This window comes from Taeniopygia guttata, chromosome 37, assembly GCF_048771995.1.
Source record: "Taeniopygia guttata chromosome 37, bTaeGut7.mat, whole genome shotgun sequence".
In the NCBI taxonomy this organism is placed as follows: Eukaryota; Metazoa; Chordata; class Aves; order Passeriformes; family Estrildidae; genus Taeniopygia; species Taeniopygia guttata.
The window spans coordinates 1229841-1247304 of record NC_133062.1 but is presented as its reverse complement, the minus strand read 5'-3'; the positions used below and the strand labels follow the sequence as shown (position 1 = coordinate 1247304).

General features: G+C 51.2%; 1 protein-coding gene across 1 annotated transcript in view; it reads right to left on the bottom strand.

Moving 5' to 3' along the window:
* The window catches only part of PPFIA3 (PTPRF interacting protein alpha 3), a 54173-nt gene that overhangs the window by 8961 nt on the left and 27748 nt on the right, over positions 1–17464 (bottom strand). Inside the window, exons 17-23 of the mRNA XM_072921447.1 lie at positions 15119–15253; positions 13442–13535; positions 11697–11778; positions 10026–10226; positions 5061–5123; positions 4302–4328; positions 2425–2600 (exon numbers count right to left, since the gene is read on the bottom strand). Coding sequence (XP_072777548.1) covers positions 2425–2600; positions 4302–4328; positions 5061–5123; positions 10026–10226; positions 11697–11778; positions 13442–13535; positions 15119–15253 — 778 coding nt within the window. The remainder of the gene's footprint in view (positions 1–2424; positions 2601–4301; positions 4329–5060; positions 5124–10025; positions 10227–11696; positions 11779–13441; positions 13536–15118; positions 15254–17464) is intronic.

The window sequence follows — 17464 nt, the reverse complement described above, 5'->3', positions numbered from 1 at the left end:
TCCAACTTTTCACCATTCCCCCCAACTTTTTCATCATTTCCCTCAAACTTTTGAAGTTCCCCCCAACTTTTTCCCCATTTCCCCCCAACTTTTTCCCCATTTCCCCCCAACTTTTCCCCATTTCTCCCCAACTTTTCCCCCATTTTTTCACACTTTTGCGATTCCCCCCAACTTTTTCCCATTCCCCCCAACTTTTTCACCATTTTTCTCAAACTTTTGAGATTTTCTCTCAACTTTTTCACCATTTCCCCCCAACTTTCCCCCATTCCCCCCAACTTCTCCCCCATTTTTTCACACTTTTAATGGTTCCCCCCAACTTTTCCCCAACCCCCAACTTTTTCCCCATTTTTTCACACTTTTGTGATTTTCTTCCAACTTTTCCCCATTCCCCCCCAACTTTTCCCCATTTCCCCCCAACTTTTAATGATTTTCCCCAAGCTTTTCCCCATTTTCCCCAACTTTTTCACCATTTTCTCAAACTTTTGTGATTTTCTTCAACTTTTCACCATTTCCCCCCAACTTTTTCACCATTTTTTTCAAACTTTTGATATTTTCTCCCAACTTTCCCCCATTCTCCCCAACTTTCCCCATTCCCCCAACTTTTCCCAATTTCCCCCAACTTTTCCCAATTTCCCCCAATTTTTAATGATTTCCACCAACTTTTAATTATTTTCCCCAACTTTCACCATTTCCCCCAAAATTTTAACCAAACTTTTCCCCATTTCCCCCCAACTTTTCCCCATTTCCCCCAAACTTTTCACCAAACTTTTCACCATTTCCCCCCGAGATTTTCCCCATTCCCCCCAACTTTTTCACCATTTTTCTCAAACTTTTGTGATTTTCTTCCAACTTTTCCCCATTTCCCCCCAATTTACCCCCATTCCCCCAAAGTTTTCCCCATTTTCCCCCAACTTTCCCCCATTTCCCCCCCAACTTTTTCCATTTTTCTCAAACCTTTGAGATTTTCTTCCAACTTTTCCCCATTTCCCCCCAACTTTTAACGATTTCCCCCCAACTTTTTATCATTTCGCCCAAACTTTTAACCAAAATTTGAGATTTCCTCCAACTTTTCCCCATTTCCCCCCAACTTTTCCCCATTTCCCCCAACTTTTTCACCATTTTTCTCAAACTTTTGAGATTTTCTTCCGACTTTCCCCCATTTCCCCCCAACTTTTCCCCATTCCCCCCAACTTTTCCCTCATTTTTTCACACTTTTGAGGTTTCCCCCAACTTTTCCCCATTCCCCCCAACTTTTCCCCATTTCTCCCCAACTTTTTCCCATTTCCCCCCAACTTTTCACCATTTTCCCCAATTTTTAATGATCTCCACCAACTTTTAATTATTTTCCCCAACTTTCACCATTTCCCCCAAAATTTTAACCAAACTTTTCCCCATTCCCCCCAACTTTTTCACCATTTCCCCCCAACTTTTTCACCATTTTCTCAAACTTTTGAGATTTTCTTCCAACTTTCCCCTATTCCCCCCAACTTTTCCCCATCCCCCCAACTTTTGACCATTTCCCCCAACTTTTCCCCCATTTTTTCAAACTTTTGAGATTTCCCCCCAACTTTTCCCCATTCCCCCCAACTTTTGACCATTTCCCCCAACTTTTCCCCCATTTTTTCCCACTTTTGAGATTCTCCCCAACTTTCCCCCTTTTCCCCCAACTTTTTTTCATTTCCCACCAACTTTTTCACCATTTTTTCAAACTTTTGAGATTTCCCCCCACCTTTCCCCCATTCTCCCCAACTTTTTCACCATTTTTCTCAAATTTTTGAGATTTTCTTCCAACTTTTCACCATTTTCCCAACTTTTCCCCATTTCCCCCCAACTTTTCCCCATTTCCCCCAACTTTTCCCACTTCCCCCCAACTTTTCCCCATTTCCCCCCAACTTTGCCCCATTCCCCCCAACTTTCCCCCATTTCCCCCCAACTTTTCCCCATTTGCCCCCAACTTTTCCCCCATTTTTTCCCACTTTTGAGATTTCCCCCCAACTTTTCCCCATCCCCCCAACTTTTTCCCATTTCCCCCCAACTTTTTCCCCCATTTTTTCCCACTTTTGCGATTTCCCCCAACTTTTCCCCATTCCCCCCAACTTTTTCACCGTTTTTTCAAACTTTTGGGATTTTCTTCCAACTTTCCCCCATTTCCCCCCAACTTTTCCCCGTTCCCCCCAACTTTTCCCCCACTTTTTCACACTTTTAATGATTGCCCCCAACTTTTCCCCATTTCCCCCAAACTTTCCCCCATTCCCCCCAACTTTTCACCATTTTTTTTAAACTTTTGAGATTTTCCCCCGATTTTTCCCCATTCCCCCCAACTTTCCCCCCATTTTTTCCCACTTTTAATGATTCCCCCCAACTTTTCCCCATCTCCCCCCAATTTTCCCCCCATTTTTCCCCACTTTTTCCATCCCCTCTCACCGGTGGAAGGAATCCACCATCTTCAGCTGCCCCCGCAGCTCCTTCTTGCTGAGGTGGTCGAGCATCCGCGCGTCCACCAGCGACTCCATGAAGTAGCTGCGGTACTGGGGCAGCCCCAGGCTGGGCAGCCACTCGTTCCCCACCCACTCGTGGTTCATGTCCCCGTGCGCCAGGATCTGCGGGGGGGGAGCCCGGGGCTTTATATCCCTGCCAGGACCTGGCTATGGTACTCAAAAAACCTCCATATCCCTGCCAGGACCTGGTTATGGCACTACCGCAGCTTTATATCCCTGCCAGGACCTGGCTATGGCACCCCCCCAATATCCATAGCCCTGCCAGGACCTGGCTATGGCACCCCCGGGGCTTTATATCCCTGCCAGGACCTGGTTATGGCACTCAAAAACCACCATAGTCCTGCCAGGACCTGGCCGTGACACACCCCCACCCACTCGTGGTTCATGTCCCCGTGCGCCAGGATCTGCGGGGGGGAGCCCCGGGGCTTTATATCCCTGCCAGGACCTGGCTATGGCACCCCCGGGGCTTTATATCCCTGCCAGGACCTGGCTATGGCACCCCCGAAGGTTTATTTCCCTGCCAGGACCTGGCTAGGGCACCCCCGAGTCTCCATATCCCTGACAGGACCTGGTTTTGGCACTTTAAAGCTTTATATCCCTACCAGGACCTGGCTATGGCCACCCCCCAATATCCATAGCCCTGCCAGGACCTGCTTTTGGCACTCAAAAACCACCATAACCCTGCCAGGACCTGGCTATAGCACCCCCGAAGGTTTATATCCCTGCCAGGACCTGGCTATGGCACCCCCCGGGGCTTTATATCCCTGACAGGACCTGGCTATGGCACTCAAAAACCACCATAACCCTGCCAGGACCTGGCTATGGCAGCCCCGCAGCTTTATATCCCTGCCAGGACCTGGCTATGGCACCCCCCGGGGCTTTATATCCCTGCCAGGACCTGGCTATGGCACTCCCGCAGTTTTATATCCCTGCCAGGACCTGGCTATGGCACTCCCGAAGGTTTATATCCCTGCCAGGACCTGGTTTTGCCATCCCCGAAGGTTTATATCCCTGCCAGGACCTGTCTGCGAGACCCCCACCCACTCGTGGTTCATGTCCCCGTGCGCCAGGATCTGCGGGGGGGAGCCCGGGGGCTTTATATCCCTGCCAGGACCTGGCTATGGCACTTTAAAGCTTTATATCCCTGCCAGGATCTGGTTATGCCACCCCCGCAGCTTTATATCCCTGCCAGGACCTGGCTATGGCACCCCCGAGTCTCTATATCCCTGCCAGGACCTGGTTATGGCACTTTAAAGCTTTTATATCCCTGCCAGGATCTGGTTATGGCAGCCCCGGGGCTTTATATCCCTGCCAGGACCTGGCTATGGCACCCCCGAAACTCCATATCCCTGCCAGGACCTGGCTATGGCACCCCCGAGTCTCCATAGTCCTGCCAGGACCTGGCTATGGCACCCCTGAAGCTTTATATCCCGGCCAGGACCTGGTTATGGCACCCCCGAAGGTTTATTTCCCTGCCAGGACCTGGCTATGGCACACCCACCCACTCGTGGTTCATGTCCCCGTGCGCCAGGATCTGCGGGGGGCGCCCACAGCTTTATAGCCCTGCCAGGACCTGGTTACAGCACCCCAGGATTTTATATCCCTGCCAGGACCTGGCTGTCGTCCCTTTCAACCCCCATTTAACCCTGCCAGGACCTGATTAAGCCACGCCCCATCACGGGTGCCCCGCCCCCAGTGAAGCCACGCCCCATTGAGCAAACCACGCCCCCTCGTAGAGCCCCGCCCATTGAGACACCCCGCCCCTTACGAAGCCCCGCCTCCTTGTGAAGCCCCGCCCCCTACCTGTTCCCAGCTGATCTCCCGCGGCTCCTGAGGGGGGAAAAAAGGGGGTCAGGGGTCCCAAAATCCCCCAAAATCCACCCAAAATCTACCCAAAATCCACCCAAAATCCCCCAAATCCCCCCAGATTTCCCACAGTGGGGTCAGGTGTCCCAAAATCCACCAATTTCCGCAAAATCGCCTTCCAAAATTCCCCCAAAATCCCCCAAATTCCCACCAAATTTCCCCCAAAATCCCCCAAAATCCCCCCAAAATCCCCCCAAAATCCCCCCAGATTTCCTCCAGTGGGGTCAGAAGTCCCCAAATCCCCCAAAATCTCCCTAAAAATCTCCCCAAATTTCCCCCAAAATCCCCCCAAATACCCCAAGTTCCTCCAAATCCCCAAATTCCCCCAAAATCCCCCCAAATTCTCCCAAATCCCCCAAATTTCTCCTCAAAATTCCCCCAAATTTCCTAAAAAATCCCCCCAAATCCCCCCAAAATTCCCCAAAATTTCCCCCAAATCTCCCCAAAATCCCCCCAAATTTCCCACAATGGGGTCAGGGGTCCCAAAATCCCCTCAAAATCCCCCCAAAATTCCCCAGAACCCCCAAAAATTCTGCCAAAATCCCACCAAAATCCCCCCAAAATCCCCCTAAAATCCCTGAAAATTCCCCCAAAATCCCTGAAAATTCCCACAATTTTTTCCCAAATCCCCCCAAATTTTCCAAAATCCCCCAAATCCCCCAAAATCCCCCAAATCCCCCCAAATTGGGCTCTGACCGCGGTGGGCGTGGCCGGAAGTGACTCCATCTCCTCGTGCGTCATCCACACGTTCCCCGTGCACTGCCGGCGGTGACGTCATCGGCCGCGGCGTGACGTCATTTGTGCGGGAAATGACGTCATCGGGGGGAAATGGCGCCGTCGTTAGAGAAAATGACGTCACGGAGGTGTCGTGAATGCCCCGAAAATCCCCCAAATTGTTCCCCAAATAATGCCAATAAATCCCCCCATAAATTCCCCAAAAATTGCCAATAAATTCCCCAAAAATCCCCCCAAAATCCCCCAAAATTCTCCTTAAATGCCCCATAAATTCCCAAATTATTCCCCAAAAAAACTTCTATAAATCCCCCATAAATTAAAAAAAAAATCCCCCATAAATCCCCCAAAAATTATCTGTAAATTGCCCAAAAATCCCCCATAATTTCCCTCCAAAATTCCCAAAAAATTCACAAAATATTCCCCATAAATCCCCATAAATGCCCCAAAAAATTCCCAAAATATTCCCCCAAAAATTCTCCATAAATGCCCCCAAAAATTCCCAAAATATACCCCAAAAATCCCCCATAAATCCCCTCAGAAATTCCCAAAAAATTCTCCATAAATTCCCCATAAATCCCCCATAAATTCCCAAAATATTTCCCATAAATCCCTCTTAAATCCCCCAAAAATCCCCCATAAATTCCCCATAAATTCCCAAAAAATCCCCCATAAAGTCCCTGTCAATTCCCAAAAAAATCCCCATAAATCCCCCACAAATTCCCCATAAATTCCCATTAAATTCCAAAAAAATCCCCATAAATTCCCCATAAATCCCCATAAATCCCCCATAAATCCCAATAAATTCCCCATAAATCCCCAATAAATTCCCAATAATCCACCATAAGACCCCCATAAATTCCCCATAAATTCCCCATAAATCCCCCATAAATCCCCATAAATCCCAAAAAAATTCCCAAAAAATTCCCAAAATTTCCCCATAAATCCCCCATAAATCCCCAATAAACTCCCAACAATCCCCCATCAATCCCCCAAAATACCCCCAAAAATTCCCAAAATATTCCTCAAAAAATCTCCATAAATCCCCCCAAAAATCCCATAAATCCCCCATAAACTCCTCTATACATTCCCAATGTAAATCCCGATTTACACACCCATTTGCACACCCCTTTGCACACTCACGGTGCCGATCAGTGACACCATCCCCCAGGTCTGAGACCCCAAATCCCCCTCCCCAAATCCCTTAACCCCATAAACTCCCCTATACATTCTCAATGTAAATCCCGATTTGCACACCCATTTGCACACCCGTTTGCACACTCACGGTGCGCGAGGAGGGGGCACAGACAGACTGATCAGTGACACCATCCCCCGCTCTGAGACCCCAAATCCCCCTCCCCAAATCCCCCTCCCCAAATCCCCCTCCCCAAATCCCTTCTCCCCACACAATCCCCTATAACTCCCCCTATAAATCCCCCTATAGATTCCCGATTTGCACACCCATTTGCACACCCATTTGCACACCCATTTGCACACTCACGGTGCTGCTCAATGACACCATCCCCTGCGAGACCCCTCCCCAAATCCCCCTCCCCAAATCCCTTACCCCCACACAATCCCCTATACATTCCCCCATACATTCCCCATTTGCACACCCATTTGCACACTCATTTGCACACTCACGGTGCCGATCAGTGACACAATCCCCCAGTCTGAGACCCCAAATCCCCCTCCCCAAATCCCCCTCCCCAAATCCCCTATAACTCCCCCTATAACTTCCCCTATAAATCCCCCTATAGATTCCCGATTTTCACACCCATTTGCACACCCGTTTGCACACTCACGGTGCGCGAGGAGGGGGCACAGACAGACTGATCAGTGACACCATCCCCCGCTCTGAGACCCCAAATCCCCCTCCCCAAATCCCTTCTCCCCATAAACTCCCCTATACAATCCCCTATAAATCCCCCCATACATTCCCCTATACATTCCCCTATAGATTCCCGATTTGCACACCCATTTGCACACCAATTTACACACTCATTTGCACACTCGCGGTGCCGATCAGTGACACAAACCCCCAGTCTGAGACCCCAAATCCCCCTCCCCAAATCCCTTAGCCCCATAACTCCCCCTATAACTCCCCCTATATCTCCCCCTATAACTTCCCCCATAAATCCCCCTATAGATTCCCGATTTGCACACCGGTTTGCACACTCACGGTGCGCGAGGAGGGCGGCGCGGAGGGGCTGGTGAGCGACACCATCTCCCGCCCTGAGACCCCAAATCCCCCTCCCCAAATCCCCCTCCCCAAATCCCTTATCCCCATAGATTCCCCTATAAATCCCCCTATACATTCCCCTATAATTTCCCCTATAAATACCCCTATACAATCCCCCTTTGCACACCCATTTGCACACTCACGGTGCTGCTCAGTGACACCATCCACTGCTCTGAGACCCCAAATCCCCCTCCCCAAATCCCCCTCCCCATAACTCCCCCTATAAATCCCCCCATACATTCCCCTATAAATCCCCCTATATATTCCCGATTTACACACCCATTTGCACACCCATTGCACACCCATTTGCACACTCGCGGTGCCGATCAGTGACACAAACCCCCAGTCTGAGACCCCAAATCCCCCTCCCCAAATCCCTTCTCCCCATAACTCCCCCTATAACTTCCCCTATACATTCCCCTATAAATCCCCCTATAGATTCCCGATTTGCACACCCATTTGCACACCCATTTGCACACTCACGGTGCTGTTCAGTGACACCATCCCCCGCTCTGAGACCCCAAATCCCCCTCCCCAAATCCCTTCTCCCCACACAATCCCCTGTAACTCCCCCTATAAATCCCCCCATAAATTCCCCTATACATTCCCCATTTGCACACCCATTTGCACACCCATTTGCACACTCCCGGTGCTGATCAGCGACACCATCCCCCGCTCTGAGACCCCAAATCCCCCTCCCCAAATCCCCCTCCCCAAATCCCTTACCCCCATAACTCCCCCTATAACTCCCCCTATAACTTCCCCTATAAATCCCCCCATACATTCCCCATTTTCACACCCATTTGCACACCCGTTTGCACACTCACGGTGCGCGACAAGGACGGTGCTGAGGATCTGACCAGTGACACCATCCCGTCAGAGACCCCTCCCCAAATCCCCCTCCCCAAATCCCTTCTCCCCATAACTCCCCCTATAAATCCCCCTATAAATCCCCCTATAAATCCTCCTATACATCCCCCTATAGATTCCCGATTTGCACACCCATTTGCACACCCTTTGCACACTCGTTTGCACACTCACGGTGCTGATCAGTGATACAATCCCCCACTCTGAGACCCCAAATCCCCCTCCCCAAATCCCTTCTCCCCATAACTCCCCCTATACATTCCCCTATAAATCCCCCTATAGATTCCCGATTTGCACACCCATTTGCACACTCACGGTGCGCGAGGAGGGCGGCGCGGAGGGGCTGGTGAGCGACACCATCCCCCACTCTGAGACCCCAAATCCCCCTCCCCAAATTCCCCTCCCCAAATCCCTTATTCCCATAACTCCCCCTATAACTTCCCCCATAACTCCCCCTATAACTTCCCCTATACATTCCCCTATAGATTCCCGATTTGCACAACCCATTTGCACACCCCTTTGCACACCCATTTACACACTCACGGTGCTGCTCAGTGACACCATCCCCCGCTCTGAGACCCCAAATCCCCCTCCCCAAATCCCCCTCCCCAAATCCCTTCTCCCCATAGATTCCCCTATACATTCCCCTATAAATTCCCCTATACATTCCCCCATACATTCCCCATTTGCACACCCATTTGCACACTCCCGGTGCTGCTCAATGACACCATCCCCTGACAGACCCCTCCCCCAATCCCCCTCCCCAAATCCCCCTCCCCCAATCCCCCTCCCCAAATCCCTTATCCCCATAACTCCCCCTATAACTTCTCCTATAACTTCCCCTATACATTCCCCTATACATTCCCCATTTGCACACCCATTTGCACACTCACGGTGCGTGACAAGGACGGTGCTGAGGATCTGATCAGTGACACCATCTCGTCTGAGACCCCTCCCCAAAACCCCCTCCCCAAATTCCTTATCCCCACACAATCCCCTATACATTCCCCTATACATTCCCCATTTGCACACCCATTTGCACACCCATTTGCACACTCACGGTGCATGACAAGGACGGTGCTGAGGATCTGATCAGTGACACCATCTCATCCGAGACCCCTCCCCAAATCCCTTCTCCCCACACAATCCCCTATAACTCCCCCTATAAACCCCCCTATAGATTCCCCATTTTCACACCCATTTGCACACCGGTTTGCACACTCACGGTGCGCGAGGAGGGCGGCGCGGAGGGGCTGGTGAGCGACACCATCCCCCGCTCTGAGACCCCAAATCCCCCTCCCCAAATCCCCCTCCCCAAATCCCCCTCCCCAAATCCCCCTCCCCAAATCCCTTAACCCCATACATCCCCCTATACATTCCCCCATAAATCCCCCCATACATTCCCAATGTAAATCCCCATTTACACACCCATTTGCACACCCACTGCACACCCATTTACACACTCACGGTGCCGATCAGTGACACAATCCCCCAGTCTGAGACCCCAAATCCCCCTCCCCAAATCCCCCTCCCCAAATCCCTTATCCCCATAACTCCCCTATAACTCCCCCTATAAATCCCCCCATACATTCCCAATGTAATCCCCATTTGCACACCCATTTGCACACCCACTGCACACCCATTTACACACTCACGGTGCCGATCAGTGACACAATCCCCCAGTCTGAGACCCCAAATCCCCCTCCCCAAATCCCCTATCCCCACACAATCCCCTATAAGTTCCCCTATAAATCCCCCCATAGATTCCCCTATAAGTCCCCCTATAGATTCCCGATTTGCACACCCGTTTGCACACTCACGGTGCGCGAGGAGGGCGGCGCGGAGGGGCTGGTGAGCGACACCATCTCCCGCACCGCCAGGCGCAGCTTCAGCCGGTGCAGGGGGTGCGAGATCCCCAATTCCCGTTGGATTTCGGGGTCCGACAGGTTGGCCAAGACCCCCCCGCTGCGCACGTTGGCGCGGCAGGCGGCCACGTACCAGGCGGGCATCCCCACCCACACCTGCCGGGGCACCCCAAATGGGTCTGGGGGCTTCACAAATGGGGCTGGGGGCTCCCCGAATGGGTACAGGAAGCGCCGAGCCCGAAAAACCCCAAAAAAACCCAAAAAAATCCCAAAAATCCCGAGTCTGGGGACTTCAGAAATGGGGCTGGGGGTTCCTAAAATGGGTCTGGGATCCCTAAAATGGGTCTGGGGACTCCTAAAATGGGTCTGGGGGCTCCCCAAATGGGTACGGGGAGCGCCGAGCCCAAAAAACCCCAAAAAACCCCAAACCCCCCCCCCAAAAAAACCCAAATCTCCATCCCAGGATATTGCCAAACACGCCTGGGGTACTAAAAATGGGGCTGGGAGCTTCAAAAATGGGTCTGGGGTCCCAAGAAATGGGTCTGGGGGCTTCAAAAATGGGGCTGGGGGCTCCCCAAATGGGTACTGGGAGCCCTGAGCCCAAAAAAACCCCAAAACCACCCCAAAACCCCCCGAATCTCCAGGGTATTCCCACCCACACCTGCCGGGGCACCCCAAATGGGGCTGGGGGCTTCACAAATGGGGCTGGGGGCTCCCCGAATGGGTACGGGGAGCGCCGAGCCCGAAAAACCCCAAAAAAACCCCAAAAAATCCCAAATCTCCATCCCAGGATATTGCCAAATACACCTGAGGTACTAAAAAATGGGTCTGGGGTCCCCGAAAATGGGTCTGGGGTCCCAAAAATGGGGTTTGGGTCCCTAAAATGGGTCTGGGGGCTCAAAAAATGGGTCTGGGGGCTTCAAAATTGGGGTTGGAGGCTCCTAAAATGGGTCTGGGGGCTTCAAAAATGGGGCTGGGATCCCAAAATGGGTCTGGGGGCTCCAAAAGTGGGTCTGGGGACTCAAAAAATGGGTTTGGGGTCCTTAAAATGGGTCCGGGGCTCCTAAATTGGGTCTGGGGTCCCCAAAAATGGGTCTGGGGTCCCTAAAATGGGTCTGGGGGCTTCAGAGATGGGTGGGGGGAGCCCCGAGGCCGAAAAACCCCCCAAAAACCCCAAAATCTCCCGGATTGCCCCAAAAGTCTCTTTTTTTTTCCCCCCAATTTTAAGGATTTTTTTTCCAAATTTTGGGGGTTTTTTCCCAATTTTTGGGATTTTTTTCCAAATTTCGGGTTTCCCCCCAAATTTCTGCATTTTTTTCCCCAAATTTCGGGGTTTTTTTCCCCAATTTTTGGGTTTTTTTCCTCCCAGATTTCAGGGTTTTTTTCCCAAATTTTGGGATTTTTTTTCCAAATTTCGGGTTTTTTTCCCAAATTTCAGGGGTTTTTTTTCCCAAATTTTGGGGTTTTTCCCCTCAATTTCAGATTTTTTTTCCCAAATTTTGGGATTTTTTCCCCATTTTTTTTTGTTTTATTCCTAAATTTCTGCATTTTTTCCCAAAATTTGGGGGTTTTTTCCCAAATTTTGTTTTTTTTTCCCAAATTTCGGCTTTTTCCCCCCAAATTCACCTCGAGCCAGGACACCACGGTGGGGCCGTCCCAGGCGGCGAAGGGCAGCCCCTGGCGGCACGCCTCCTCCAGCAGCTCGTGCCTGCAGACCCCTCCCCAAATTACCCAAAACCCCCAAAATTCACCCCAAAACTCCCCCGGGACCCCTCCCCAAATTCACCCAACCGGGACCCCCAAAATCCCCCCCAAAATCCCCCAAATTCAGCCCAAAATCCCCCAAATTCAGCCCAATATGCCCGAATTCACCCCAAAAATCCCTCAGAGACCCCTCCCCAAATTACCCAAAAACCCCAAAATTCACCCCAAAACTCCCGGGGGACCCCTCCCCAAATTCACCCAACCGGGACCCCCAAAATCCTCCCCAAAATCCCCCAAATTCACCCCAAAATCCCCCAAATTCCCCCCAAAACTCCCGAAATTCAGCCCAAAATCCTCCCGAAATTCAGCCCAAAATCCCCGAAAATAACCCCAAAAATCCCTCAGAGACCCCTCCCCAAATTACCCAAATCCCCCAAAATTCACCCCAAAACTCCCCCGGGACCCCTCCCCAAATTCACCCAACCGGGACCCCCAAAATCCCCCAAATTCAGCCCAAATTCAGCCCAAAATCCCCCCCGGAGCCTCCTCCAGCAGCTCGTGCCTGCGGACCCCTCCCCAAATTACCCAAAAACCCCAAAATTCACCCCAAAACTCCCGGGGGACCCCTCCCCAAATTCACCCAACCGGGACCCCCAAAATCCTCCCCAAAATCCCCCAAATTCACCCCAAAATCCCCCAAATTCCCCCCAAAACTCCCGAAATTCAGCCCAAAATCCTCCCGAAATTCAGCCCAAAATCCCCGAAAATAACCCCAAAAATCCCTCAGAGACCCCTCCCCAAATTACCCAAATCCCCCAAAATTCACCCCAAAACTCCCCCGGGACCCCTCCCCAAATTCACCCAACCGGGACCCCCAAAATCCCCCAAATTCAGCCCAAATTCAGCCCAAAATCCCCCCCGGAGCCTCCTCCAGCAGCTCGTGCCTGCGGACCCCTCCCCAAATTACCCAAAATCCCAAAAATTCACCCCAAAAATCCCCCGGGACTCCTCCCCAAATTCACCCAACCGGGACCCCCAAAATCCTCCCCAAAATCCCCCAAATTCACCCCAAAACCTCTCAAATTCAGGCCAAAATCCCCCAAATTCAGCCCAAAAACTCCCGAAATTCCCCCCAAAATCCCCCCAAAATCCCCCAAATTCCCCCCCCAAACCCCCCAAATTTCGCCAAAATCTCCCCAAAATCTCCCCAAAATCCCCAAAAATCCCCCAAATTCCCCCCAATTCACCCCCAAATCCCCGAGATTTGCCCCCAAATCCCCCCAAATCCCTCCAAAATTCCCGAAAATCCCCCCAAATCCCCCAAATCCCCCCCAAAATCCCCCAAATTCTCCCCAAAATCCCCCAAATACCCCCAAACCCCCAAACTCCCCAAAATCCCTCCAAAATCCCCCCAAATTTCCCCAAAATTCCCCCCAAAATCCCCCCAAAATCACTCAAAATTTACTCAGGAACCCCCAAAATCACCCAAAATCCCCCAAATTCCCCCCAAACCCCCCAAAATGCCCCAAATTCCCCCCTAAATCCCCCCTAAATCCCCCAAATTTCCCCCAAAATCCCCCAACTTCACCCCCAAATCCCCAAATCCCCCAAATCCCCCAAATCCCCCAAAATCCCCCAAAATCCCCAAATTTGGGACCCCCCCTCACTTTTTGCGGCTCCTCCGGTCCTTCTCCACCCCCCCCGGCAGTTTGCTCAGGCCGAGCGCCTCGGGGGGTCCCGGCTCGTCCGAGGGGGTCCCGGCTAGGGGGGGCACAGTGAGACCCCTCCCCAAATTCCCAAAAAATCCCAAAAATCCCAAAATTCCCGAAAAACCCCAAAAAAATCCCGAAAAAAAACAAAAAAAAACAAAAAAAATACCCCAAAATTCAAAGGAAATCTCACAAAATTAATGGAACCGCCCCCAAATAGGGACCGGATCGGGATGGGGGGGGCACAGTGAGACCCCTCCCCAAATTCCCAAAATTCCCAAAAATCCCAAAATCCCCAAAAAATCCCAAAAAAACCCGAAAAAAAAAAAAAATTAAAAAACCACCCCAAAATTCAAAGGTAATCCCCCAAAATTGATGGGAAACCCCCCCCCGAAAATCCCATTGGGACCCCTCCCCAAATTCCCAAAAATCCCAAAAATCCCAAAAATCCCAAAAAACAAAAAAACTCTAAAAATCCCCAAAAATCAAAAAAAAACCCCACCAAAAATTAGCCAAAAACCCCTCAAAAATCCCAAGAAAACCCAAAAAAAAACCCCCAAAACCCCCAAAAAAACCCAAATAACCCTCAAAAAATCCCAAAAAAATCCCCCAAAAATCCCCCCAAAAATCCTTCCAAAAATCCCCCCCAAAAAATAAAAAAAAAATCCTCAAAAAAAACCCCAAAAAATCCCCAAAAAAGCCAAAAACCCCCCAAAAATCCTCAGGCATTCCAAAGGTTTTGGGGGTTTTTTCCTGGATTTTTTTGGGATTTTTGGGGGATTTTTTGGGATTTTTTGGGGATTTTTCTGGGATTTTTAATGGGATTTTTTTTGGGGATTTTGGGGGTTTTTGGGGGATTTTTTGGGGGATTTTTTTGGGATTTTTTTGGGGTTTTTTGGGATTTTTGGGGGATTTTTTTGGGAATTTTTTTTGGGTTTTTTTGGGATTTTTTTGGGATTTTTTGAGGGGTTTTGGGGGATTTTTAATGGGATATTTTGGGGATTTTTTGGGGGTTTTTGGGGTTTTTTTGGGGATTTTTTGGGATTTTTGGGGGGGTTTGGGGGATTTTTCATGGGATTTTTTGGGGATTTTTTTGGGATTTTTTGGGGTTTTTTGGGATGTTTAATGGGATTTTTTTGGGATGTTTGGGGGGTTTTGGGGATTTTTAATGGGATTTTTTGGGGTATTTTGGGGGGGGATTTGGGCATTTTTTGGCGATTTTTTGGGGATATTTTTTGTGATTTTTTGGTGATTTTTTGGGGGTCTCCGGGGTAATTTGGGGAGGGGTCTCACCTCCCACAGTAGGGAAGAATTCGCAATTTTTAATCGCATTTTAACGATTTTTTTGTATATTTTGGCGATTTTTTGGGCAATTTTTTTGATTTTTTTTTTAATTTTTCAGGGATTTTTTGGGGGATTTTTTGGGGGATTTTTTGGGGGTCTCCGGGGTAATTTGGGGAGGGGTCTCACCTCCCGCAGTAGGGAATAATTCAGAATTTTTAATCGCATTTTAACGATTTTTTTGGTATATTTTGGCGATTTTTTTCGCGATTTTTTTGATTTTTTTTTTTATTTTTTGGGGATTTTTTGGGGGATTTTTTGGGGGTCTCGGGGTAATTTGGGGAGGGGTCTCACCCAGCGCGGGGTCCCTTGGGGGGGGTCCCAGCCGCCCTTTCTCCTTCTTGCCGAAGAGGCGGCCGATGGAGGATTTGATGCTTTTCTTTTTGGGGGGGGTCTTGTGCAGAGGGTCCGGGGGGGTCTCGGGGGGCGCTCTGGGAAATTTGGGGAGGGGGCGTCACCCCCGGGACCCCCCCCCAAATTCACCCAGCAAAAAATAGCAAAAAAAACCCAAAATTGCAGCGAAAAAGGTGAAAAATTCCCGAATTTCTGCCCCTTTTAAAAGGGTGTGAATACCGGAAATTCAGCCCCAAATTCCCCAAATTCCCCCCAAAAATCCCCCCAAAACCACCCAGGAACCCCAAAATCCCCCAAATTCCCCCCAAAAATCCCCCCCAAAAACACCCAGGAACCCCAAAATTCCACCAGGAACCCAAAACCCGCCCAAAATCTCCCCCAAAATTCCCCCAAATTCCCCCAGAACCCCCCGAAAATCTCCCCAGGAACCCCAAAATTCCCCCAGGAACCCCAAAATCCCTCCCAAATCCCCCCAAACCCCCAGAACCCCCCCCAAAACGCCCCAAAAATCCCCCCAGGAACCCCAAAATCCACCCAAAACCCCCCCAAATTGTCCCAAAATCCACCGAAATCCACCAAAATTCCCTCAAAATCCCCCAAAAGTTTCCCCAAAATCCCCCCAAAATCCCCCCAGGAGCCCCAAAATTCCAGCAGGACCCCCCAAAATCCCCCCAAATCCTCCCAAATTCCCCCCAAATTCCCCAAAAATCCCCCGAAATCCACCAAAATTCCCCCAAAATCCCTCCAAAGTTTCCCCAGAATCCCCCCAAAAGCCTCCCAACATCCGCCCAGGAACCCCAAAAATTCCGCCCCAAAATCCTTCCAAAATCCCCCCAAATCCCACCAAAACCTCCCCAAAATCGCCCCCAAGATTCCTCCCAAATCCCCCCAAAATTCCCAAAAAATCCGCCCAGGAACCCCCAAAATCCCCCCAAAATCTCCCCCAAAATCCCCCCAAATCCCCCAAAATTCTCCCAAAATCCCCCCAAAATCCCTCCCAAACCTCCCCAAAACCCCCCGAAAATCTCCCCAGGAACCCCAAAATCGCCCCAAAATCCCTCAAAAATCCCCCCAGGAACCCCAAAATTCCCGCACAATCCCCCCAAATCCCCCAAAACACCTCAAAATCCCTCAAAAATCCCCCCAAAATCCGCCCAGGAACCCCAAAAATCCCCCCAAAATCCCCAATTCCGCCCAAAATCCACCGAAATCCACCAAAATTCCCCGAAATCCCTCCCAAAGTTTCCCCAAAAATCCTCCCAAAATCCCCCCAGGAACCCCAAAATCCACCAAAATCCCCCCAAATCCCCCCAAATCCCCCCCAAATCCCCCCAAATCCCCCCAAATCCCCCCAAATCTCCCCAACCCCCCCCCGGGCCCCCCAAATCCCCCCCAAATCCCCCCCAAATCCCCCAAAATCCCCCAAATCCACCCAAAATCCCCCCAAATCCCCCCAACCCCCCCAAAACCCCCCCAAAATCCCCCCAAATCCCCCCCAAATCCCCCCCAAATCCCCCAAAATCCCCCCAAATCTCCCCAACCCCCCCCCGGGCCCCCCAAATCCCCCCAAACCCCCCCTCCAAATCCCCCAAAATCCCCCAAATCCCCCCAAAATCCCCCCCAAATCCCCCCAAATCCCCCCAAACCCCCCAGCCCCCCCCATCCTGACCCCGCTCGGGGGTCGCGCCCCTCCTCCGCCCCTCCCGGGGGGGCTCGGGGGGTCCGGGGGGTCGCGGGGGGGTCTCCGGGACCCCCCCCCTTTTCCTCCGCCCCCCCCCGCGGCTCCTCCTTCGTCACGTGGTTCTGCAGCGAAATTTGGGGAGGGGTCCCCAAAAATTTTGGGGTTCCCTCCCCTCCTTTTTATTTTGGGGAGGGGTCCCCTCCCCTCCCCCCCCCCCCATTTTTAGCGTTTTCCCCCCCCCATTTAACCCCCCCTCAAATTTGGGCTTTTCCCGCCCTTTTTTTGGGGACCCCCCCCCCCAAATTTTTGGGGTCTCTTCACCCGATTTGGGCCCCCTCCCCAAATTTTGGGGTCCCAATTTTCGGTGACCCCCCCCCCAAATTTCGGGCTACTCCCCCCCAATTTCGGGACCCCCTCCCTAATTTGGGGACCCCCCCGTCAATTTGGGGACCCCCTTCAATTTGGGGACCCCCCCAATTTTGGTGCCCCCTCCCCAATTTGGGGACCCTCCCTCAATTTGGGGACCCCCTCCCCAATTTCGGGTTCCCCCCCCCCCAATTTCGGCGCCCCCTCCCCAATTTCAGGACCCCCTCCCCAGTTTAGGA